The sequence below is a fragment of the Hemicordylus capensis genome, chromosome 4, assembly GCF_027244095.1.
Source record: "Hemicordylus capensis ecotype Gifberg chromosome 4, rHemCap1.1.pri, whole genome shotgun sequence".
Lineage (NCBI taxonomy): Eukaryota > Metazoa > Chordata > Lepidosauria > Squamata > Cordylidae > Hemicordylus > Hemicordylus capensis.
In genome coordinates this window covers 57,406,232-57,431,320 of record NC_069660.1, presented here as the reverse complement: position 1 = coordinate 57,431,320, position 25,089 = coordinate 57,406,232, and the positions used below count along the sequence as shown (strand labels likewise).

Genomic DNA, 25,089 nt, shown 5'->3' with positions numbered 1-25,089 from the left:
AGCTGTCCTGACCTGGGAGTGCATTGCCCCATGCTCTGCTGATTCTGAGCAACCAGCTGTGGGTCTTGCTAAATATAGGCAAGTGAAAATTTCATGATCCCATGAACTGAGAGATCCGAAATGGAGACTGTGATCCCACAGTCTCCTGAACATAGAGGGGTGCCTTCTGCACTACCCCAAAACACAGCTAGCCTGGCAACAGTGGTGGGGATGATGGGTGTAACCTACCACCCAACTTACAAAACAAATGGGCAAGTGAGTGATTTTAAACAAATTTTTAAACTTTCCCTAAAGCTTTGGGGGGAGGAGTTAAATAATTGTTTAAAATCACCCACTTGCCCATTTCCTTTGTGGGTTGGGTGGTAGGTAGCACCCATCATTCTTACCAGCAACCCACTTTGGTGTCTCTAGGAGCAATGCATGGGGAACAATGTGGTGTTTCGAGTTTCCCCATTGTTCCCAATGGCGAGAACACTTGGAACATTTTGAGTTTGTTTTGACAAAACAGCTGGCTCGTCCGCTGCTTCGTCAAAATGCTGAGCATTTTGTTATTCATTCTGAGTTATAAACCAATCGCAAAATTCATTTTGTGCACATCCCTACACCTGTGGTTTTTTAGTTTAGAAAAAAAGACCAAGGGGGTGACACAATAGGGTTCTACAAAATTTTGCATGGTATGGGAAAAGTGAAGAGATAAATTTTTCTCCCTCTTGCATAACACTGGAATCAGGTGTCATCCCATGAAACTGACAGCCAGAAAATTTAGGACCAACAAAAAGGAAGTACTTTTTCCACACAACACTTAATTAGCCTATGGAATTATCTGCCACAAGATGTGGTGACAGCCACCAGCCTGGATGGCTTTAAGAAGGAGTTAGATACATTCATGGAAGACAATATCAAGGGCTACTACATAGTTTGAAGACTATAGGCCACCTCCAGCCTCAGAGGCAAGATGCCTCTAAATACCAGTTGCAGAGGAGCAACAGCAGGAAAGAGGACATGGCTTCACCCCAGAAGCATCTGGTGGGCCACTGTGTGAAACAGAATGCTGGACTAGATAGTCACTGGGCCTGATCCAGCACGGCGGTTCTTATGTAGATAGCTTAAGTCAGGTTTATATGGCTATAAGATGCATAGGTTCTTGAGTGGGATATTTTACTCCATTTACAAGCACGAGCATAGCTGGGAAAGGGATGGGGGTGGGTAGGCCAGGAATTGTAAACCAATTTCATTTTTAAAAACAGCCCAGAAACAACACACGGAGAGGCTAGTGAAGTGTTTATATCGTAGTTGCCCAAGATGACTGGTGCCCAAGATGTCTGAATGTTGTTCAGGCTTAGAATGGATGCTGTTAGATCTTTGACCTATGCAAGATTCGTACTGGAATTCTTTATTTTAGTAGAAGTGTGCCCTAAAGATATGAACACTTTATCCAGGATGTTCTGCTGTCCTTGGCACTCCTAATGCCAGTTGCAAAACCCAAGCTCAACTCTCCGAAAGGCTCATCATTTCCTCCTTTCCACATGTGCTGCAAAGCACTGGAGTGCAGCAGGATAGGCCCTTGGCATGCCCACCAGTGGTAACCTATTCTTGAAAGGAATGTGGTGGTGGGTGGGGGGTGGTAAGATTCACTGGACAACAAGGACAAATAGGATAGTAATAAGAGGAATTTTTGGCAACAGTTGTGGAAAGGGCTTAATAGAACAAGCTGCAAGGAATTCCTTTGCAATGGTTTTGTTTGTGCTAACTATGGATGGAATCTTGTTGCTATATCTCCCTGCTCTTTACTTTAGCAAGCAGTACAACTATGTGGACATTTTTGGTCTTTGAAGCTCTGGCTTCCCCCTTTCTGCCTCAGTCTTTAAAATAATTATTGCTGGAGCCCTCTCATTTATCTTCTATGCTCCAAGGCATTTCTGTGTGGAGCTAAGAAAGCTGTTTGGCTTGCAAAGTATGGTATCAGCAGTTCTTAGCTGAATACTCTGAGCTGTGAGGAGGACTGTAACTAGTACCATAGTTACAAATAGTGTATTAGCTGTACAGAAAGAGTCCACATCTATCTCACAAGTCCTTAGTGTTACTCTTGCATCTAGACCAGATTATTGAAATAAGAGCATCTCATTCTCTGTCTGTTTTCAGGAAGACCTCAAAGACAGGATGCCTCTGAGTACCAGTTGCAGGGGAGTAACAGCAGGAGAGAGGGCATGCCCTCATCTCCTGCCTGTGGCTTTCAGCGGCATCTGGTGGGCCACTGTGCAAAACAGGATGCTGGACTAGATGGGCCTTCTTGGGCCTGATCTAGCAGGGCTGTTCTTATGTCCCTCAAGACTCACCCATTCTCACACACTTTTTAATTAGAATTAATTTTAATAATTTGTTTTAATAACTGTTTTATGCTATTGTTTTTATTGTGTTTCATGGATTTTAAGCTGTGACTTTTTATATTGTTTGACATTTTGTACACCACCTAGAGATGTACATATCAGGTGGCATAAAAATATGATAAATAAATAAACAAATTAGAAGGAAGGAAATAAGTGTATTCTAATAGGGAGAAATTTTTCAAATGATATTAGATATAAACCTACCTCGTTTTTTTAATTGCAGCTAATGCAAACATTCATGTTATTTATATCCCACTGTTGTATACATACCACAAAGTGGCATAGTTAAAAAAGCATAGTAAAATTCAATTTAGAACAAGAGGACATTTTTAAAAAGCAGCAATAAGATAGCAGCAATACCATAGTCAAGAAAATGCCTCTTGGAAAAGAAGGCTTGCTCTTCCTAAGGAGAGGGAGATCCACAAATAGAGGATTATTATTATTATTTTTAATTACTGTGCAAGGAAAGGATGCCTCTGATGAACAGAGAGAAGCAGCTAGTTGGAGCTGACATCCTTTGATTTTCTTTAGGAATAATGGTTGAAAGGGTTCCTTTCAGGGGCGTAGCTAGGGGAGAGGGGGCCCGTGTTCACCCCTCTCTCTGTTGGCCCTAGAGAGGGAGATAATGAAGAAAATATGGAGGGTGGAGCTGGGGGGCCCTCGGGAGCTGGAGGCCTGGGTTCTTTGAACCATTTTGCTCAATTATAGCTACACCCCTGGTTCCTTTTATCCACACAAGAATGTGATCAGAAATGGGTGCCTCACTGAGGCTCTTTAAACCTATTTGGCTGTAATGAGGCTAACTTTATCTCTGTTTCAGGCTAAAGTTGAAGCTGGATTCCTGCCCAGCAGCATGGCCTCAAGCAGCAAAAGAGGGCAGTAATACTCAGTTACTAAGCCACCCAAGCTCAGCAGATCACAGAGATCAAGATAAAAAGGTATGCTATTTCCACACCTTGAGCTGCTCCTTCCAGTACATTTGCTTATCTGTTGGGACAATAAGTCACCAGTCAATCTAGATGGGCTTGGCTTTAAGACTGTCATTAGTGTGCCTCTTACAGATTAGCCTTAACTTGTTTCTTGTGCACTCATTTAATACTGCAGTTTCTCAACTGTATGCAAGGACACACAGAAGAGTGGTTAAGTGTGCTATGAAAATTAAAATATCCAGACAATACCCATGAGCCCAATGGAGCCATCCACAGAGGATGCTGCCCTGTATGATTTATTACTCTGACTCCTTCCAGGACTTCTCTGCTGGGGGAAGAGCCATTCTTCTGTGTCTGTTGCAGCTGTGGAGTAAATCATTCTGTCACTCCTTTTGAAAAGATGGAGCAAAATTCCCTACCCTCAGAGGAGGCAGGTCATTGTATCTCTATATAAGTCACTGCTTCAGGAAATCCCTCCAGGGTCTGGAAGGCTTTATTGTTGTTAAGTTGGAGACATTCAGAGGCTGTTCTCAGGAGGATGGCACAATGAGCCAACAATGTCCCTTTTGCCATCCACTCCTTGCTTATTCACCCCCTCCACTACATGTAACCCCTGAGCATTTTTAATCTTCGAAGATGTCAAATGGTTGATAATTGGTGAATACTGTGTCTCCCAAGTTAATGAGTTTAAAACACAATGGTGCTCTGATCAGCTTTTTACACTACATTTGTGAACAGCTCTAGTGCAAAGCTTGGTGAGGTTTACAGACACAGCCCAAAGTATTAGTATTGCAACAACTGACTGAAGATCAACCATCTTGCCAAGGGTTGCAACATGCTATAGCCCACTTTTTACCAGTATTTTTAAAAGCAACACCCTAGTTTTCAATGAAAACAGCAATACATTTACTCCACAGTAAATCCTATTGAATACAGTAGGATTGCCTTCAAGTAAACAAGTGCAGAGTTGCACTATAAATCTGCCACACAGTGGCTTCTGCTCAGCAAAGTTCCAGTATGCCCACATCCCCATATGGCTCTTCTGCTGAAGGATACAAAAAGAATTGATAGTGGTCAACCTCCCCCACCTTTGGCACCACTGCCAGGAAGGCCAGGCAGGATTGCCCATCACCCACCTGCCTTTGCCAGCTGAAGAAGACAAAGATAAAATGTTAGCCTGGGCCATAGGAGATCTGAAAACAATTTCCCATGCCATTTTGAGTATGAAAAAACACACACCATGAAAGGGTAAATTGGTATGATAAAGAAAACCATCAATCTAAATGCTCAGGGCACAAAACCATGGCTTATGCCTCAAAATCTCCCCTGTGAAAATCTGAGTTTAGACAGCTTCACCCAACTTGCCTCTAAAAACAAAAGGAAGTCCCCAATATCAGAACACTTAACCAGCCAATATTATACATAGAACCCCAATGCAAAAACCTTAGGCTGTTGCAGCAAGAACCAACAGCCACCCTGTCTTCTTCTCCCATCACTCCCTTTCCCCTCTCCACCCAGAGATGGACCTTGCACCACATAATGGCTTCCAGTATGCCAAAGGGCCAATGGATACAATCATTTCAGCCAGGGTCATGCCTATTCCAATGCACTGCACAACGAAGGATTAGGCTCAGATGTAATATTTATCATGTGCTTTACAATAATCTTTGTTCATCCTTGCAACTTGGTAACATAGACCATTTATATTATCACAGTATTATAGAACAGGCAGAGGCCACAGCTTGCTCAAAAGTAGTTGGCAAAGTGAGTCAATAGCCAGACTACTGTTAGAATCTATCCAACACTACCCAGAGGACTACCTGCTTTCAGAGTTGTTTTAGTGCCTCAGCACTGAACTCAGACCCTTCATCACAGCAAAGGATATCTAGATAGCCCTAATAGATTTCATAGACCCATTTCAAACTGGCTTTCAGGTAGACAATGGGGTTGAGACTGTCTTCGTCAGCCTGATGGATGATCTCCAGTTAGTTAGAGGGAGTGTGATTCTACTGATCCTTTTGGATCTCTCAGTGGCTTTTGACCATGGTATCCTTCTGGGTGAGGGAGGTGGGATGCGGTGGCACTGTTCTACAGTGGTTCCATTCCTACTTCTCAGGTAGATTCTGGATGGTGTCACTTGGAGACTGATACGCTGCAAAGTGAGTGTTACTGTATGGAGTTCCCTCCATACTATCTCCAGTGCTCTTTAACATCTACATGAAACCACTGGGAGAGAACAGGAAATTTGGTCCAGGATGTTATCAATATGCTGATGACACCCAAATCTATTTCTCTCTAACAACTTCATCAGGAAATGGCAGAGCTTCCCTAAATGCCTGCCTGGAGGTGGGATAACAAACTGAAGTTGAAACCAAATACGACAGAGGTACCGATTGTGTGTGTGTGGCGGGGGGCGGGGGGCGCAGGCGGTGTCTAGTTCTGAGAGATTATTTAGATCTGCCTGTTCTCAGTGGGGTTACACTCTCCCTAAAATATTAGGTATATAGTTTGGGAGTACTCCTGGATCCAAAACTCTCTCCGCTTTCTAAGGCTGAGGCACTGGCCAGGAGCACTTTTTATCAGCTTCAGCTGATATGTCAACGACACCAATTTCTGGAGGTAAATGACCTTAAAATGATACTAAATATGCTGGAGACCACCAGGCTTGACTACTGTAATAAGAACATAAGAACAGCCCTGCTGGCCATCTAGCCCATCTAGTCCAGCATCCTGTTTCGTACAGTGGCCCACCAGATGCTGCTGGAAGCCACAGGCAGGAGTTGAGGGCGTGCCCTCTCTCCTGCCATTACTCCCCTGCAACTGGTAATGCACTCTATGTACACAGTTTGGAAACTACAACTAGTTCAGAATGCAGCAGATGGGTTGGTCCCTGGGACAACACAAAGGGACCATAGAACATTATGAAAGAATTGAACTAGCTGCCAATATGTTTCCGAGCAAAATATGAAGTGCTGGTCATTACCTATAAAGTCCTGAATGGCTTAAGTTCAGGATATTTAAGAGAGCGCCTTCTATGTCATGAACTCTGGCACCTATTAAGATCTTCATAAATGAGAGCTGAGGAGATGAGAGCTGGTCTTGTGGTAGCAAGCATGACATGTCCCCTTAGCTAAGCAGGGTCCACCCTGGTTGCATATGAATGGAAGACTACAAGTGTGAGCACTGTAAGATAATTTCCCTCAGGGGATGAAGAAGCCACTGCCAGTCTGTGAAGACAATACTGAACTAGATAGACCAATGGTCTGATTCAGTATATGGCAGCTTCTTATGTTCCTATGTTTGTATGTTCCATCTGGGGAGGTCCAGTTACAGTTGCCACCAGCTCATCTGGAGGCAACTCAGAGTCGGGCCTTCTCTGTGGCTGCCTCTGGGCTTTGGCATGCACTCCCTGTCAAAATAAGAGCTTCTCTGTCTCTGATTGCTTTTAAAAAGACTATTAAGACACACCTGTTTTCTCAGGCTTTTAATTAAAATTTTAAACTGTTTAATTGTTTTTATCCTGTGAAATTATTTCACTCTGTGAATTGTTCCCCCTCGTGAAAGTGCTTTGTTTGTTTATATTTTTATATTCTTCCTTGGATTGTGTACACCCCCTAGAGATGTATATATCAGGTGGTATATAAATAATATAAATAAAATAAATAAATAGACAACATGAAATATACTTTCAGGACAGAGAATACGCCAGAACACACACTAGTAGTGAAAATGTCTTTGGAAATCTGTGAATTTGTGGCATTATAAAATATAACTATAATACTTCTAACTTACCTGATGTATAGTTGAGGCCAAGTGCATCTAGATGCAACTGTTATTATGCCTTCTTGTTACAAGAAGATGGACCACACTTGAAGCTTTATGGTTAGTTTATTGCAATGTGAACCAGTGAATTCTCGACACATGGAGCATCTGAACATAAAATAACTTTGTTTTACAATATCACAGTTCAACAACAGTACAATAAAATCTCTTTGCACAAAATACTCTACGGGCTCTATAAACTTATTCTAAAATGTGGAAATACCCTGAACTGTTCCTTTTGTACAACTTTAGAGCATAATGCAATTACAATTTTTTTTAAAGTAATTAACTCAGCAGCCAAGACAACAGAATAGGGGGGTCCACAGTGCATTCTATAATACTATCAAGGAACTTCCAGAAAAGTCACATATTGGAATCTACATATTTGGAAGATTATTACAAAAACTCAGTTTCTTCAGCTGCATTGCTATCAGTCATACATCTGGGCCAATTATATTTGCATAATATTTTAGGCAAGTTTCTGCAAAATTTAAAAATTCTCTGTTCAGTATGAACTTTGACAAGGCAATGTTTCATGAAGAAATAGTTTTCTTAGAGATACATTAAGTTTGCAAGAAACATTATTGAGAAGTTGGAGATTTATGCTCATTTTTAAAAGTCCTATCTTAGTTGGGTTGGAAGAGAGACTAGAACACATTGTTATCATTAGCATTAAAGGATGTATATGCTTCTTGTGGCAACTGAAGAGGAGTTCTTAATAAAAGAGCTTGTCACTTTACTCATGTGTGCTTAGCAGTTTGTGCTAACAAGCAAGCATCCTACACTTACAGTGCAAGTTTTCTGCTCCTGGATTTCTGCCAGCTCTCCTATAAGCTATTAACATTCATGAACTGAGCAACTCATGAAATCACATCTTACTGGAGTTTTCATGCTAGAGGAATAATTTATGTGAGCTCCTCACAAAGAGACACACGAGCCTGTGGTATTCTCCAAGCATACATGGGTCCTCCAACTTGCCTGCACTACAACTGTGGACCAATATGGGATCAGCTCTGGCTAATCAGTCTGCCAAGAAGAATGGAAATGTTGAGGCATGGAATGCCTGAATACCAAACCTGCCTTTAGCTAGAACACAATCATCTATAAAAGGGAACTTACTGTGCACCTGTTTTGTGCAAAATCAAAACACACAGGAAGTTCTTGTGTGCATGTCATCTGAAGTCATAACGAGAGAGAGATCTGGAAACAGAAACCATCGTTTAACTAGACATCTTCTCTAACTGATCAGGCCAAATAAAACTGCAAGAACATTAAGAACACCTGTTAGTGGTTCAACAGTATGATCTGGAAAGGAACACTAGTTTACAGGAAGATAAAAAGTTAAAAGCCACCACAGCACAATTTGGCTCATGTCAAGCCAGGTTCAGATGCCCAAAACATGCTCCAAAGCATAAAATTGGGAATTTTAATACCTTGAAGCTACATGTTATTTATTAGATACACTGAGGCTAGAACTAGACAGTATAGAGGATGTATGGCTCTGCAAAAAACAGTAATACGGAATTTCCTTTTCCACTTCATAATGTGCTGTGCATTTTTCCAAATGGTGCAAGCAGCCGCCAGAGAAGCTGAGCAATGCAGGCAAACTAGGAACACAACAACATTACACCTCACATTCATCAACTGCTAGATGTTACCAAGAGAGAGAGGAGCACAACATGGGGCCACATATCCTCCATAATGTCTAGTTCTCTTCTATGTGTTGCTAGATGGTAAACAGTTTGCAAGCAAGGTAACGCTATCACTTCAGTAGTCACTTTCACACACAAGCGAGATCAAGTATGCTCCAAGAGAAAACCTGAAATTGTGTTTGTCAATTATCCTCTTACAACCTACAAGCTTCCATTTCATTGAATGATTCAAGACATTATGCCTTAATGGCATTTAACGTTACATGCAAAAAAGGAACATTCACACTATCTCCTCACATGAAAATCCATGAGACACAGTGTGTATATACACCTTGGAATGTGACTGTGAAGGTTATGTGCTCTAAAAATAGTTAAAATGGGGCGGGGGGGGAGTCAGCATTTGATGTGCAAATTATACAAAGTAGTTTATTTGAAAAATACAGTGTCTTACAGAACTGCTGATTAACCTTCAGTACAACTGGCCTGCAATGAAGAAGCAGCCCTCTCTTTATCCTTACATATAAATTGTAGTTTTCACCAACATGAACCAAAAAATGCAAAACATAAATGTACAAAGGATTCTCCCATCTTTTATCAAACAACATGTCATGCAGCTAAGTAGTTATGTACCTCTGCAAAATTCTTAGTCTATTAGGAGCCAAAATGACAAGAACAGGGAACAAAGAACAGAAAGTAATGTCTCCATCTCTGGTCCAGTTTAGAGAAGACATGCTGCTCTTCAGCAAATCCATTCTGAACACAGGTTGGAAAAAGAGACAAAATGTTACTGAAACAGAACCACATTCCCACTGAAGTCAGGGACAGTTTGGCCACTGGCTTCTTGATGGTTTCTGCTCTGGCAGGCTAGCAAAAGTTAAAACAGTATCCTGTGTATCCTCTCTTCAAAGCACTAGACATTTTCCTAGAGGTACATCAGAGCTGAAAATGCATCCCTTTGGAAGCAGTGAAGTTGGTAAAAGGCAGTGAGATAGCAGAAACAGCATGAGTGGTAGTGATGCTGGCAAAAAGCCTGATATTAAGGTGTGCTTACTGAGAAGCAAGCTGCATTGATTTCAGTGGGACTGACTCTAGAGCAAGCTTGCTTAGAGGTGACAGCTTTAGTCTTTTCTGATCAAAAGCTAAGCAGAGGCATAGAATAAGTCAAACAGATAAGTGTGAATTTAAGTTAAGGCATGTACTAAACAATCAGCTTGCCCCCTTGCACCAATACCCGTTTTGTTTCAGTTTATTTTCCAACAAAAGACCACTTAGGCCAATGACTACCAGAGGAATAATGATAATTTAGAGACGTGACTCCATAAGAAGTGAAGAACATATGAAAGTATCTGCATATTTTACCTGGTTCTGAAACCTCAAATTTAAATCAGGAAGGGACTTTTGAAGAAAACAAACCTTGCAACTAGTATTTCTAAATGCTCTTGAAAACTTTACAATTGAGCCAGTTTACAATTTTTACAATTGCAAAGTTGGTCTTAACTTTACAACTGAGACCAGTTTGATCCTGAAGTTTCCAAAACTATATTTAAAAAAATCTATCAACCTTTTCCTCACCCATGCTCCAAAGACATTGGTACTTCTACAAAAAGTCTGGCAGTAACAGGTTTTTAGAAGCATGTGAAGTAGTGTTCATTTCACAGCCAATCTTGACCCTACTCAATAAAAGAAGTCAGACATCCTTTATAGATATAGCCTAGGTAGACTACAAAACTGCCAAATAGAACAGTTGGTCAGATGGAATTAAGGCTTTGCCAGAATAGCCTAATGCAGAAGCTCTAAGGCACATATTAGTACAATCATATTACTGTTAAAAAAAGTCAAGAGTATAAAAATTTCCCTCCTCCCCTTCCCACCCCAATAAAAAGATGGCACTGCCCACTGAACTGTCAAATGTTGGTAAAAAGACCATTTGCAGCTTTGTTAAAAAATATCACCTGATTAATACATTTCTCACCACTTAACTTCCAGTAGTGTTCCCCACATCCAAACACAATGTATCATCTTGATAAATTTTTAATCCTATCCTCCTGGATTTAAGATACCAGTCCCTCACATGTGGCTCTCCTCCTCCTTTATACCACCTTCTGTGGTTTTCTGAGGAAGATTGGCCACATCATTGCTGGACTCCTTTGGTTTCCCAGCCTCATCGATGTTAGTTTCCTCTTCTTTCCCTTCAGCCTTCTCTTTGTCCTCCTTTTTCTTCTCTTGTGCCAACATCCGGTAATTGATGCCCATCCCAACAAAGAGAAAGATCCCCGATACAATCAGGATACAACCACATGCCCAGTAGGTATATTTGTAGCTACCATACATATCCTTGAGGTTACCTAATAGGTGGGGAGAAAAAGAGATACAGTATAAAATACTGTCCACTTTTTAAAACAACAACAACAACAACAACAGAAGATTAGACAACAACAACAACAACAACAACAGAAGATTAGAGATCCAAGTCTACATTTTAATTCGAAAGAGAGTGACAACTATTTCCTCTCCCCTTTTGGGCCATTTCTACACAAATGCAAACTCACACTTTGGTTTATATATGCTGCATAATGATGTACAATCAATTTAAGCTATCTGGGCCAGTTTTACTATTATGTGCACTAATGTATAACAGGGCTATGGGTTCTTTCCTGCAGGTGAAGTATTCACCTTTCTGGCACGTGTATGATTCCAGAAGAAACCAAATTGCTAGGTCATCCTACAGATTTCTGATTTGAAAGGTACAATTACCTTTTTGTTCCTTTGTCTCACGTCACATTTGCAGCTCCCTGAAAAGTAGACACTGTCCCACACTCTCATTTCCCCTCTCCCAAGAGAGATATGGAAATACTTTACCTAGGACAGGTGGCCCCAAGAGCACAGGACAACATTCCACAATAGTCACCAAGCCAACAGCACTGGAGAACCGTTGAGTCCCAACTAGATCCATCAGCGTTTCGAACAAGACGGAGCTGACCCAGCCAAAGGCAAATCCAAAGAAGCCAGCGTAGACACAAAAACCAGCATAGCTGGTGGATAAAGGGGCCAGAAGATGGCATACTCCATTATAGATCACAGCCACAGCAAAGAAATACTGGATCCTGGGCCTCACCCACTTGGTGTTGGCTACCAAGCCCATGGATGGTCTAGCAACCATATCTACAAAAGCCAGAATGGACAGCAGGAAGGCAGAAGATTCTTTCGAGAAATGCAAACTCTTTCCATAATTACTGAGGAAGACTAATGGAGTAAAGAGTCCAAAAAACATGATCACATTGCCAGACAGGTAGAGCAAGAAACCACGATGTTTAAAGAGAGATAAATCCAGTATCCTGGAAATGGTCTGGAAGATTGAGTCTTTCTGCTTTTTCGTTTTCCCAACAATAAGGTCTGTGCTGACATCTCCAGCTCCTTCATCTTTTTTCACTTTACCAGCCTCCTGCAATGCTTCATTCGCCTCCTTTTTTTGCTTCTCGGGCTTGGGGCCTATTGGCCTCATCAGAGACCCAGCAACACAACAGTTCAGCAAGAGGCCTCCAAGTATTAAGAAACTCCCTCTCCACCCAAAAATGCCATAGAAATATTGGTTCAGGGGAGCCATTGTGGATAAGAACACAGGGCTTCCTGCCATAGCCAGGCCATTTGCCAATGGACGCTTCTTGTAGAAATATTTGCCAATCATGGTCAAGGCTGGGTTTAAATTAAATGCAAGTCCAAGACCTGGGAAACAGAAGTGAAAAGCATTATTAAATTTCACAAGGTATGTAAATGGCTGCTGTGGAAATCTATGGTGTTACAAGTATGGATTCATGGAGGAGGTGGCTGAGCAGAAGGAACTGGGTTATGTTCTTAGGAGATCAACCTGCTGCTTCAAGCCATTGAGAAGGTAAGAGTAGAAGTATTTGATCCAACGGTTGCACAGTTGACAAAATTCAATAAAATTTCAAGGCTTCAAGGTATAGGAGGTCAAGTCTATTACAGACCAAGATTTATTTTTGTTTGTTTTAAGAAAAGGATACCAAAGAGCACTGGGATGGTTAATGGATAGCTCCAAAAATATTTTTTTTAATCTATCGCCACCCCTTCTTCATTCAGACTGTGAATGAGAGGTATATCCCTTATTCTCTCTGCCCAGCACCTCTCTCATTTCCTGAGAGTACCTACAAGGTAGGAAGCAATGCCTTGCTTCACAATCATGGCCCAGTGTTAGAATGAATCACAGGGTGTGGGAGTGTAGAGTGTCTTGTTCCATTTCTTCTATTCAGTTGCTCCTCCCAGTGAGCAATGAAAGGTCACTACAGATACCTTCATGTCTTTCAAGACAGAGGCCGGCAATGCAACTTGCTCCTGGACCACTCTAATATTCAGGTGCCACTCTCAAAAATGTTTAGCCTAGGGGTGAGGGATTGTGGACTTCCTGGCCAAAATGTGATCCCCTATAGCCAGGGATAAGAACTGGCCTCCAAACAATTTACCAAGGGGGATCTGATGTCCCAAGTTTAAGAAGCTGGTTATCCCAGACAGAAAATAAGATTTACTACCCTAAATGAGCTTCCTCAAAAGAGAAATTTCAGCTCTCCAAAAGGCTGTGGCATTATACGATACATTACCTACATCTCCACAGATTATATTAGCTTTCTTATAGCATGATTCAACACAATATCTTCCCTTCAAAAGAAGAAATAGCAATAACTAGAATTAACCAACAAGAGTTTTGTCTGGTAGCTGTGCAACTCACCTCCCACAACCCCAATACAAAAGTAGAGCTCTTCCACAGTATTGCAGAAGGAGGCAGCAATCAAACCACATCCCGACAGGCAGCCCCCTGCAATCATGACAGGCCGACTGCCATATTTGTTCACCAGGATGCTGCTGATGGGACCTAGAAGAAATCAAAGAGACCATCATCCAAACATATTTGATTTTATTCCTTTTCTACTTTTTGTGTATGCCAAGCAAAATATTAACTTACAAAACCTATGGATGCCATATACGGATCACATGGAGGATTGTCTAAATTTTATACTGGGCTGTTCCACACAGTGCACTGGACCCTAAAAGCTATTCAACGGAATGCTGTTTGCAAAGCTTTCCAGTTTCATTCCTCTACATCCTCTGAAAAGGTTGGTCCAGTGTTAGAACGAGTCACAGGAAATGGCAGATTACCATATAGGCAGTATAGGCAGCTGCCTATGGCGGCAAATCTTGGGAAGCAGCATCTTGGAGGAAAACTTAATTCCTTTTTTTCAGCCTTTAAAAATGCTGCTGTGTAGTGGCAGAGGCTCCACTGGCCTCCTAAACCATCACAGGAGTGTGGTCGGATACTGGAGGACGGAGGCGAAAGAGGCCTGAAATCGCCCGCTCTGTGTCGTTTGTGAGTAAGCCAGGCTTGAGTGAGGACCTCTTTCACTGCTGTCCTCCAGTGTCCGACCTCACCTCCTGTGATGGTTTAAGAGGTGGGTGGAGCTTTCACCACTACATAGCTGCATTTTTAAAGGTAAAAAAACAGAATTAAGTTTCCCTCCCCCCCTCCCCCTTACACTTGTCCCTGGGGCAGCAAATCTTTGGCTGCCTATGGGTGGCAAAAAGATTAATCCACCCCTGGTCACAGGTTGTGGAAGAGTAGAGTGTCTTGTGCCATTTCTTCTATTCAGTTGCTCCTCCCAGTGAGCAATGAGAGATGACCACAGATACCTTCATGTCTTTCAAGACACAGGCCGGCAATGCAACTTGCTCCTGGACCACTCTGATATTCAGGTGCCCCTCTCAAAAATGTTTAGTCTAGGGGTGAGGAATTGTGGACTTTCTGGCCAAGATGTGATCCCCTATAGCCAGGGATAAGAACTGGCCTCCAAACAATTTACCCACCGGAACCTGATGTACCAGGTTTCAAACCTCTGAAAAGGTTTGGTAGCTCTAATAGCATGTGATATGTTGTAGGAAGCTGAGCTGTGACAGGAGAGGAAAATCCACAGAAATTGGGTGCCACATCCCATCTTTTTTGTTCCAACTCATTTGTTCCAACTCTTACAAACATACACAAAAATGTAAGATGTGCAAACATATGGGGACAACTGTGCATATATGTTATCATGTGTGCACATTCATCAGTGAGCAAAGATTATTGGTCCCAAGTTTGCCACTACATTAAATGTGTGAAAAAGCCCAGAGGTGTCAGTTTATATGTAAAAGTAGTTTCCCTCATTTTTTAAAAAATTATGATGATAATCCAGTTCAGCCTCTGTTTGCATCTTTGGCTATGCCATCTGTCCTGGAGAAAAAGATATCAAATGATAGAAAAGAAAAAAGTAGTGGTGTGCACCGGACCACGGAGCTGCGGTTCAGAGCTGGGATGGGGGGTTCCATTAAGGGCGGGGGGGGGCTTTACTTACCCCTCCCGCCCTTTCCCGCGTTGGCACCGTAAATATTGCAAAAAATCCAGGCGGCAGGATCCCTCGCCGCCCGCTTCTATTATGTATTATGGCTCTGCTCCTCATTTTAAAAATCGGGGGGCGGCAGGGTGCTTCCCTGCCGCCCCCTTGAAGCCCCCTGCTGCCGCTGAAGCCCCCTTAAATCTCGCCCGGACCGGAGAAACCGCGCTCGGGCGGGCGGCAGCGAGACGTCCTTCTGCCCGCCTGCTCCCTTCCTTGCTGAGTGCGAAGTGCAGGGAGCCTTCTGCGCACGCGCAAAGAAGGCTTCCTAGTTCCTTCTTCGTGCGTGCGCAGAAGGCTCCCTGCACTTCGCACTCGGCAAGGAAGGGAGCGGGCGGGCGGACGGACGGACGTCTCGCTGCCGCCCGCCCGAGCGCGGTTTCTCCGGTCCGGGCGAGATTTAAGGGGGCTTCAGCGGCAGCAGGGGGCTTCGAGGGGGTGGCAGGGAAGCACCCTGCCACCCCCCGATTTTTAAAATAAGGAGGAGCAGAGCCATAATATATAATAGAAGCGGGCGGCGAGGGATCCTGCCACCCAGATTTTTTGCAATATTTACGGCGCCAACGCGGGAAAGGGCGGGAAGGGTAAGTAAACCCCCCCCACCCTTAATGGAACCCCCCACCCTAACCCTCCCGAACCAAAACCACCCCTTCTCCAGACCGGTTCGGAGGCCAGTAGAATGGCCTCCGAACCGGTCCGTGCACACCCCTAGAAAAAAGATGGTATAGAACAATCCAGTAGCCAGACCATTCTTGGTGCAACAAAGATGTCAATGCAGCATCCACACTTAGGTACAGAATGTGAATATTAACTGTATACCTAGCACGTTGACCCACTGAACTTTGCTAGTTACAATACGAAATCTGAGTGTGTTAAATGACAGCAGAAAGTGAACAGCCATAAGTAATACTCCCACAAATATAGTGTACAGACCAATAGTTCCTGTGCACTGAAGCACTAACTTCCACAACCTTCTGTTTTATGGAGTTTGAAGAAGATTGCTACTCCAGATCCATGTGAAAGCAGCTTTCCACATGCATGTCAGGAACTCAGAGTGTAAACTAGATCTGAACACAGAAATTATTACAGGTCTTAAGGGGCCAGTGATCATGAGCATTCCACACTGATCTCTCTCAAACTAAACCAGCTGCCAACATTGTCTTTTGAGGAGGAAGTGAAGAAGTCCTGTGTAAAAAAGACTCCAAAGAACTTCCTTTCAACTAGGGCAGTATAAAAAAAGTATATATGACATGAACCCAACACAAATAGGTGGGGCAGAATATGAAACCAATCTTCAAACAAATCTTATTGTCAAAAAATATTATTATTCTATAGGAAATATTTACAGGGAACAAGCATGCATCAAAGCACGAAATTACAAGCTAATTAAAAAGATGGAAAAACAAAATCGGGGGAGAGCATAGCAATAATCTTACTACACAGCTAAATAACTGTGGATTAGATCAAGTGGTTTTTCTGCTGTATTTTTAAGTGGGGAAAGCAGCTTCATTATTCAAATCACAGCCTGCTTCTGTGCATGGATTGCCTTGTCTAGATCAGGGCATATGATTTTAGAGTAGCTACATTTCATCTTCAGAGAAGAAGCAATGCTGTCCAGATGTTGGAGAGAGCACATGAGCAAAACAAGCCTTTGTTAACTCCCTGTTCTATTGCATTAAGAATACATTTGATCTGGTAGACAAAGTGGAGATGCAGTATGTTACTGTCATTCTTTTTCCTAATTGAAATTAAGATTAGATATGATTGACAAAACAAAGTATTCTAGCTACACTCAGTTCCATCTGTGAAGCAAAAAAAATTTCTGATCATTTTATTTTGGATTGATTTCTGCACCAAGAGCTTTAAATCTAGTTGATATCAGAGAACTCAGTCTACAATACAAGATAAGATAAGGGCAATTTTAAAATTAAGCCACTTTGCTCATTATCATGCTACTTCACTCTAGCTCCCTCACAAATTCCCATGCAAAAGGAGTATTGGTATCCCTAGGAGTATTTTAAGGGCTCCCCGGGGTACTCAGAGCCCTCCTGCTTTCCCAGGCTTCAGCAAACTAGCACTGGGGACTCCCATTGAAATTGAAATTGAAGGATTAGTAAAACTATTACACTCCCATTAATTTCAATAAGACTGCTTATGAGTAATTTATTGTGGATGTGAGCCAGAGACTGAAGTAGCCTGTCTCATAATTGTAACATGCAATATCTATCTATCCATCTATCTATCTGTCTGTCTGAGCTGAATGTTTGTGACAGAAGAGGTATACTTGTTTTTAAAGGTTGAGAGTCCTTGCTATGGTGCAATTACCCAAATTCTGCCCATTTCTCTTAATCCTGAAGGGGAAAATAAATAAAGTTTAGTGGTGTCTATATCTCTTTCTGTCTCAGGGCTACACAACTTGGTCCCTCCAGGTGTTTTTGGACTACAATTCCCAACATCCCCAGCCACAGTGGACAATAGGCAGGAATTATGGGAACTGAGGTCCAACATCTGCAGGAGGGCTGAAGTTGTGCAGCCCTGGTGTGCGTGTATCTATCGGTCTCTCTCACTCACTGACATGAAACTCCCAGACTAACCCACAGAAAAGACAGAAATGTGACATTTGGCAAATAGTGTGGGCAAGGTCTTCTAATCTAGAGTTTACCAGAAAAATAAAAAAACCGAGAAATATTTGTTTCCCAGACAAGTTCTGGGAAAATTTCCTGGAGAACTCCAACAAATTTTTGCAGTTTTCTTGGGTACTTTTACAGACATGAAATCTGGACTTTCACAGAATGATGAAGAAACAAACATGCTACATTGTTTCAGTTCACTGGATTTCTATCCATTTCAGATTTCCATGAAACTTGTTTGAGAAATCGAAAAATAAAAATAATTTCCACTAGCAATTTTCCTTCGTCTAGCTCATTCGGCCTCCTAGAATGTGTCTTTTTAGGGGTTCTTGGTAGCAACACTATTACATGTTCAAAAGAAAGCAGCTCTCTTGGTCATCAGCTAGCAAAGAGTGATGGGAGATTGCATGGTCATCTTGTAGTCCAGGAGGAATATCTCTGTTTAGCTCCACTTGATTTGAAAAAGAACCACATTAACACAACGTATTGGCCACTATGTTTAAATGTACATTGCATCACGAATGGACAGCATCCAGTTCAACAGGGCATCAGGTATTCCTTAAATATTGGATAGCATCAAAATTGCTTTAGCTGTCCAGCTCGAACCAAGTTTGTCACTTATGGCAAACACTTTCAGCTTTCATAACCGGCAACTTCCTGGTTGCTGGTTATGAAACTTTGCTTGATGAACTCTAGAGGGAGCTTTTCTACTAACTCTGCCAGAATCCTATGTCACCCAAATGTTATGTATGTTCCAAGAGAAAATTCTGTAGATATACTTCATTCCCAACACCCTTTCAACAAAAGAGACGAATTGCACCTATGTCCAGTCTAAACTTTCCAGCCTGCTCTTGACCTCAGAGACAAAAGAATGCCATTTATTATAGTAATGACCAGACAAAAGCCAGAATAGATTGGACCCCCACTGCACTAGAATTAGTTAAGAGCATGTTTACATAGCTGGAACTATACAACCATATCAAGGAAACACAGACAGCCCTAGAACTGGCTTAATCCCATTAGCAGTCCACAAGCAAGTGTAAAATGGAAATCAAGTAGCAGAATGGATGCACTTGCCATGGATTAACACAGCTGGGAGGAGGGCTCTTCCTATGGCAAATATATAACTGAAATGGTTGTGAGATTAGCCCCTCTATGCAGGGGCCTAGCAAGGTTAACTGTGGATGCTGCAAGTCATTTAATGGTACTAGAGAAAGACATGCTGTCCTGCTAGCTCCAGGTCTTAACACTCACATCAATTTTGGAGGATGAATACAACTGAAGGAAGCCCAGGCGGGTGCGTGGCTGGGGGAGTCAGTCATGTGACTTGCCTCTGGGGGGGGCAAAGCAGTGGGCTCCCAGACAACTGTCTCCCCTTGCCCTATTATAGTTATGCCCCTGCCTCTATGTTAAACTCTGCTGGTTTACTGAAAAAACAGAAGCTAGCTGTAGGACAGCTCCATGAGCAGTGAATGAAAGAGCATTCTTTGAGAGAGAGAGAGAGAGATGAAGACAACAGCCATCAACAAAACAGGTGTAGGAAAGAGAGTTATTTTAGTATTATTTGTATATCCAATTCATAGCCAGTCAGTAACTGTGATCACAGTTCAAATCCTTTCTAGCCAAACCCTTTCATGTACAAATTGTATTATTTTAATTACCACACAAAAGGTTTGAGTCTGATTAATCTACATTGCAGTATTTAAAGAGCTTCATTACAGAAAACCCTAAATCCAAAGTAAACAGTGATTAAGAGTAGACTGAATGTTCTACAGACACTAAAGCCAGTTTAAACAAAACTGAATTGGCATGCCCTGATTATTAATAGATCTAGTCTCTTCATTAACAAATAACAAAATTGTCCTCATGGTGACCCTTTAAACTTAAATAACTAAATAGAAGCTGGCTAAGTAATTGGGCCAGTATTGTCCCAATAGCATCCCATTTGGAAGACAAACCAGTCTAAAATTCTAGCAGAATTACAATTGGTTGCATAACCTGTCCCACTAGGTGCTCTCTGACTGCTTCCAAAGAATCGTGTAAAAGCACTGCAGACCTCTTGAATACAACATAATCTTGAAATATATTCACATCCTCCAAAAAACACCTAGCTTCATTTTACAGGGAAGTAACCCATAGAAAATCTCAGAATTTAGCCTGAATGCACGTAGCTGCCTCGTAACAAGTCAGGACATTGGTGCAGCCTAAAATTGTCTACTCTGCCTAAAAACTTGGAGAACTGCTGCTAGTTAGAGATCCATCCCAAATCCACCACCAAATATTCCATTAACGAGAGGTTGGAGAAAACATATTCAAGACCACTTCTCCCATCATTTCCTTTTTATGTGAAGGAGGATTCCCAAATCCTTCCTTAAATATTTTTTATGCAATTATGCCTATAGCAACAGTGATTAAAGATCTTGGGAGCTGGTATGTTGCAACTACTGCTTTCCATACAGTAGTCTGGTATCAGGTTTTACTTTTGTATACGATTGTCCCCAAGCCTAAATCTAAGTCCTATTCAGAAATTATGCTATGTGAGTACACAGATGTCTGTATACTCATACATCTTTGTACATGGATGACTGTAACTGCATCTGTTTTAAAAGTGAACATGGGTACAGGCCCCTCAAATGCATATGACTGATAGGAAGTGGTACTACTGTACCTTCAACATAATGTGTGAATAACTGCACCTGTGTACAGATCTCTGCCTGTGTATATGGTATACTCATTGTAGGAGTGTTGAGTATCACCTGTGAATAGGCTCTAGGACTATTTTTGCACTCTGCATGTAGACTTCAATTGGAGCCACTAAGTAATCAGAAAATGTGTCATTAAAACCTTTTAACTTACACACAATGAAATTTTGTGTCTGTTAAGGACACTATTGAATTGTGCCCCATTTTTAAAAATGGAGAATTGACATAAATCAAGGTCAGCTGACAGTCAAATTACATTTGGCTTCATGGAATAAAATCCCATTGCTGCAAAAAGTGGTTTATGTAAAGTTTTGCAGCAGATGAATCTTTGACATTTTATAGTTTACAAAGATCTTAAGTGGTAGAGCCTCTACAAAGCTTTTAGTCACTGCAATTGTATCTTGAAAATAACGCTCTCCATTTCTGGGCAGATGCACAGAGCAAGAATATTTCAGTTAACTGGAGCACGGATAAACCACCAGCAATGCAAATGAACATGTAAAGTAAACTACACTTTTTGCCACAAGAAGGGCAGTCATAAAGAAATACAGGTTGAGAAGGAATTCTGTGATATTTATAGAATACTGATGCAAACGAATGAGAGCTGAAACGTTGCCCTAGGGAATCTGAATGCTTTAGAGGTATAGACTGGTTTTGCTACTGAAAACCATTCTGGTCCTATTTTAGAACAGCTAATTTCTCATGCAATTCCAGGCAGAATCCTGCCAAAAAAGGGGGGCGGGCCAAAGGAGAAACTTCCTGGGGCAAGCAAGGAAGAGTGGCAAATGCTACAGCCAACACAATTGCAGTGACAAACTGCAGTATAACTCTATCATACATCAAGGATAGAGCATCTTGGCAAAAGCAAGCCAGGTCTGTATCACCAAGTACAGACTCATCCAATTTCTAAAGAAAAACCCCAACACCTTGTGAGCAGGACTAAGTCCAAGGATATAGTAGCTTTAATTTTCAGACATGATGGATAGCAATTGTATCATACTGCATCATGCTCAGCTCTATAAGTAGATAATTGCCTTGTATCACTTCTTATTTTCCATCACAGCAATAAGAAATCCAAAGCACTATACCTTGCACTGAATAGCAAGGTTGTTTTTTGTATGCAGATTCTGTGTCCAAAACATTTTCATTTGTACTAGAATTGCATAGAATAAAAAGATTCCTCTGGGTAGAACTGAACGCTTGTAATTGTAATTTCCAAAACAGTGCCTAGTTTGTTAAATGGCATTTATGCACCCACTTAGGTTAAATTTAGTGTGCCAAAAAAGCACAACCCAAAGAGGAGGTGGACTCTGAGATGGGCTCCTGAAGCATTCCAGGACTGTAAAATGGTTGGGTACATGTTCTGAGTTCAGAATAATAGCAACAGAAGTCAGTAGGTATTTATTATTATAAATAAACACGTACTGCTTTTTAACAAAGTTCAAGGCAATTTACATAGCTAATAAAATGAAAACATAGTGCACTGTCCCAGAGCAGCTCACAATCTTTAAAAAGGAAGAAAAAGCAAGACACCAGCAAGATACTGTGCTGGGTTGAATAGAGCACTCTCCCCCTGCTAAATATAAGAGAACGACTATTATAGAAGTAACCTTTGTCCTCACTTAGCAAGGTGAGATTCAATTAATGGCACAGATTCAACAAAGAAGAAGAATAGAAGAAGAAGAAAATCAATAATGAAGAAGAGGCAAAAGCAACGGCTAAAAGGAAACCTGTAGTATTCCAAATCGGAGGGTTTCAACCTTTAACGACAACAAAAAAATTGTATCCCTTCTGTCTGAAAACTTTGGCTCAGGTAACCCAAAGATAGATTAGATAAATAGATAGTGTGTGAGTGAGTATACACCCACACTTAAATGTTACAGCTATGAGGCAGACCATTACAGTCACTGGCTTATATCCAAAGTTTCTCATGAGTGCTTCCATTGAAATAGGACAAGTAAACGTGTCCCTCTAATTTCAACAGCACTACTCTTGAGTAACCATCTGGATGCAAGTCAATGACCACAACAGAAACATGGGATTTACCATAAATGGTTCTCTGTACTACACAGTGTAGGGGTCATTCATTACAATGGGTTGTTTTTCACCACTTGCTCCAATGGACAGGATTGTTCAAAGGTAAATTGATCAGGTAAGCAGGAAGCTAGCCGAGCCTCCTTACCCAGCATGCAGCAGAAGCAAGATTCCCAGTTCCTTAACTGTTGCAGCTCCATAACTGCTGTATCTTCAGACTAAGGAGACAGGCCAAATAAAGAGATAGATGCTAGAGATGATACCAGTAGAGAGTAAAGTAGTGGCCTGCCGATGCATACCTATTTGCAGTCTCTGAATGGTCCCCAGGTGGGCAGAATGACCTCTATACACTGTGTAGAAAGAACAATTCACAGCAAGGCCAACTATTCTTTCTCTCGCAGTGTAGGAGGCCATTCATTACAATGGAACATACCAGAGCAATAATGTGTTGGGTGGGAAGTGGATCACCTACTACCTGCTGGAGGCACTGTGTGCCCAAAAGGCAGCTTAAGTGGATTGGCAGGTGTTTATTTTGTAGTGTTTAATGGAGTGGAAAATGGATGACCAGGTGTCCACCCTGCAGATCTTGACCAGTGGGGTGTGAGTAGAGGCCGCCAAGGTGGCAGTGTGATGCATCTGTGGGACAAACAAAAGCATATGTGGGACAAACAAGGCTAAACAATCCTGCCTCTGAGTACCAGTTGCAGGGGAGTAACAGCAGGAGAGAGGACATACCATCAACTCCTGCCTGTGGCTTCCAGCGGCATCTGGTGGGCCACGATGTGAAACAGGATGCTGGACTAGATGGGTCTTGGGCCTGATCCAGCAGGGCTGTTCTTATGTTCTTATCACTGAGGTGCATGCTTTGATCAAGAGTACCAGGGTGGCCTTTGATACCTTGGAACTTAGGGAATTTAGATGGAAGGAGACAGAGAGAGAGTCGACTTCCTAAGGTCTTTAGTTTTGTGTATGTATATGCACAGGCTGTATGTATGTCTAATTTGTGCCAGGTTTGCTCCTTTGGGTGAGACTGGGGTGGGAAGGACAAGAGAATGACATCCTTAGGAAGGTAGGATTGGTCCTCAGAACCACTGTATCCTGCTGGAAGATGCAAAGTTCTTTATGGACTGATAGTGCACCCAGTTCAGATACCTGCCAAGCAGATGTTACGGTGACCAGGAAAAATACCTTGTAGGAAAGAATCTTCAGGGGTATGGAGTGAGGGGTTCAAATGGAGGACACATGAGAGAGAGTTAAGGACCACGTTAAGGTTACAGGGAAACTGAGTGGGAAGGAGGAGCAATGCTAGGAGTCCCTCGAAGGAAGTATGTGATGTGAGGATGCAGTGAGGCAGAGTTTGAGGGCCTGAGTTTAAGGACTGAGGAGAAAGCTGATGTTTGGTGTCAAAGTGTACTGGGATGCAGTCTCTAGGCAAGACTGCCCTATAAAAATTTTAGGACATGTGAGACTTTGGCAGAGGGTGGTGGTGTGGGGGTCTATGTGCTTTCTCCTTGCACAGCATAAGAAAGTTGCCAAGGTGGCCTGGTAAATGCAACTGGTGAAAGTCTGGTAAGAAGCTAGTATAGGATCCTGGACAGCCCTGGAGTAGCCCTTCTATTCTAAGAGAGAGTGCTCAAACTCCAGGCGTAGAGTTGTACCAGTCTGGATTTGGATGCAGGAGAGGGCCTTGGTATAGAAGGTTTGGCCAGCTTGAAAGGTGCCAGGGTTTTGTAGTGGAGAGAACTAGGAGAAATGTTCCCTCTAAGGCAAATGTGCACACACACAAGTCTTTAAATGTCTGCTCAGACTCGGCTCAGGTTGCATTAGGAAGGCCCCATTCTGAATGCACATGCACACATACACTGGTTTATGAACATAAGAACACCAGAACAGCTCTGCTGGATCAGGCTCAAAGCCTATCTAGTCCAGCACCCTGTTCCACACAGTGGCCCACCAGATGCCTCCGAGAAGCCAACAGGTGGGGGGGGGTGAGGGCTTGCCCTCTCTCCTGCTGTTGCTCCCCATCAACTGGTATTTAGTGGTATCTTGCCTCTGAGACTGGAGGTGGCCTATAGCCACCAGGCTATTCCGCCAGACTAGCATTGGTAGACCTGTCCTCCATGACTTTGTCTAAGCCCCTTTTAAGGCCATCCAAACTAGTGGCCATCACCACATCCTGTGGCAGAATTCCATAGGTTAATTATGCGCTGTGTGAAAAAATACTTCCTTTTGTCGGTCCTGAATTTCCCAACCTTCAGTTTCTTGGGATGAGCCCTGGTTCTAGTCTTGTAAGAGAGGATGAAAAATGTCTCTTTGTCCACTCTTTCAACTCCAAGCGTAATTTTATACATCTCTATCATGTCTACCCTTAGTTGTTTCTTTTCCAAACTAAAGAGCCCTATATGCTTCATAAAGGAAGGTGCTCTAGGTCCTGATCATCTTGGTTGCCCTCTTCTGTACCTTTTCCAGTTCTACAATGTCAAGATATAGTGACTAGAA

At 42.2% G+C, this 25,089-nt stretch overlaps 1 protein-coding gene across 3 annotated transcripts in view; it reads right to left on the bottom strand.

Moving 5' to 3' along the window:
* Nucleotides 1-7,185: 7,185 nt before the first annotated feature.
* Nucleotides 7,186-25,089, bottom strand: part of SLC16A1 (solute carrier family 16 member 1) — a 97,117-nt gene continuing 79,213 nt past the window's right edge. For all 3 annotated transcript variants that reach the window (XM_053245130.1, XM_053245131.1, XM_053245132.1), the window contains exons 3-5: nucleotides 13,532-13,675; nucleotides 11,650-12,513; nucleotides 7,186-11,135 (exon numbers count right to left, since the gene is read on the bottom strand). In XM_053245130.1, the coding sequence (XP_053101105.1) occupies nucleotides 10,858-11,135; nucleotides 11,650-12,513; nucleotides 13,532-13,675 (1,286 nt within the window). In that variant the 3' untranslated portion in view covers nucleotides 7,186-10,857. The remainder of the gene's footprint in view (nucleotides 11,136-11,649; nucleotides 12,514-13,531; nucleotides 13,676-25,089) is intronic.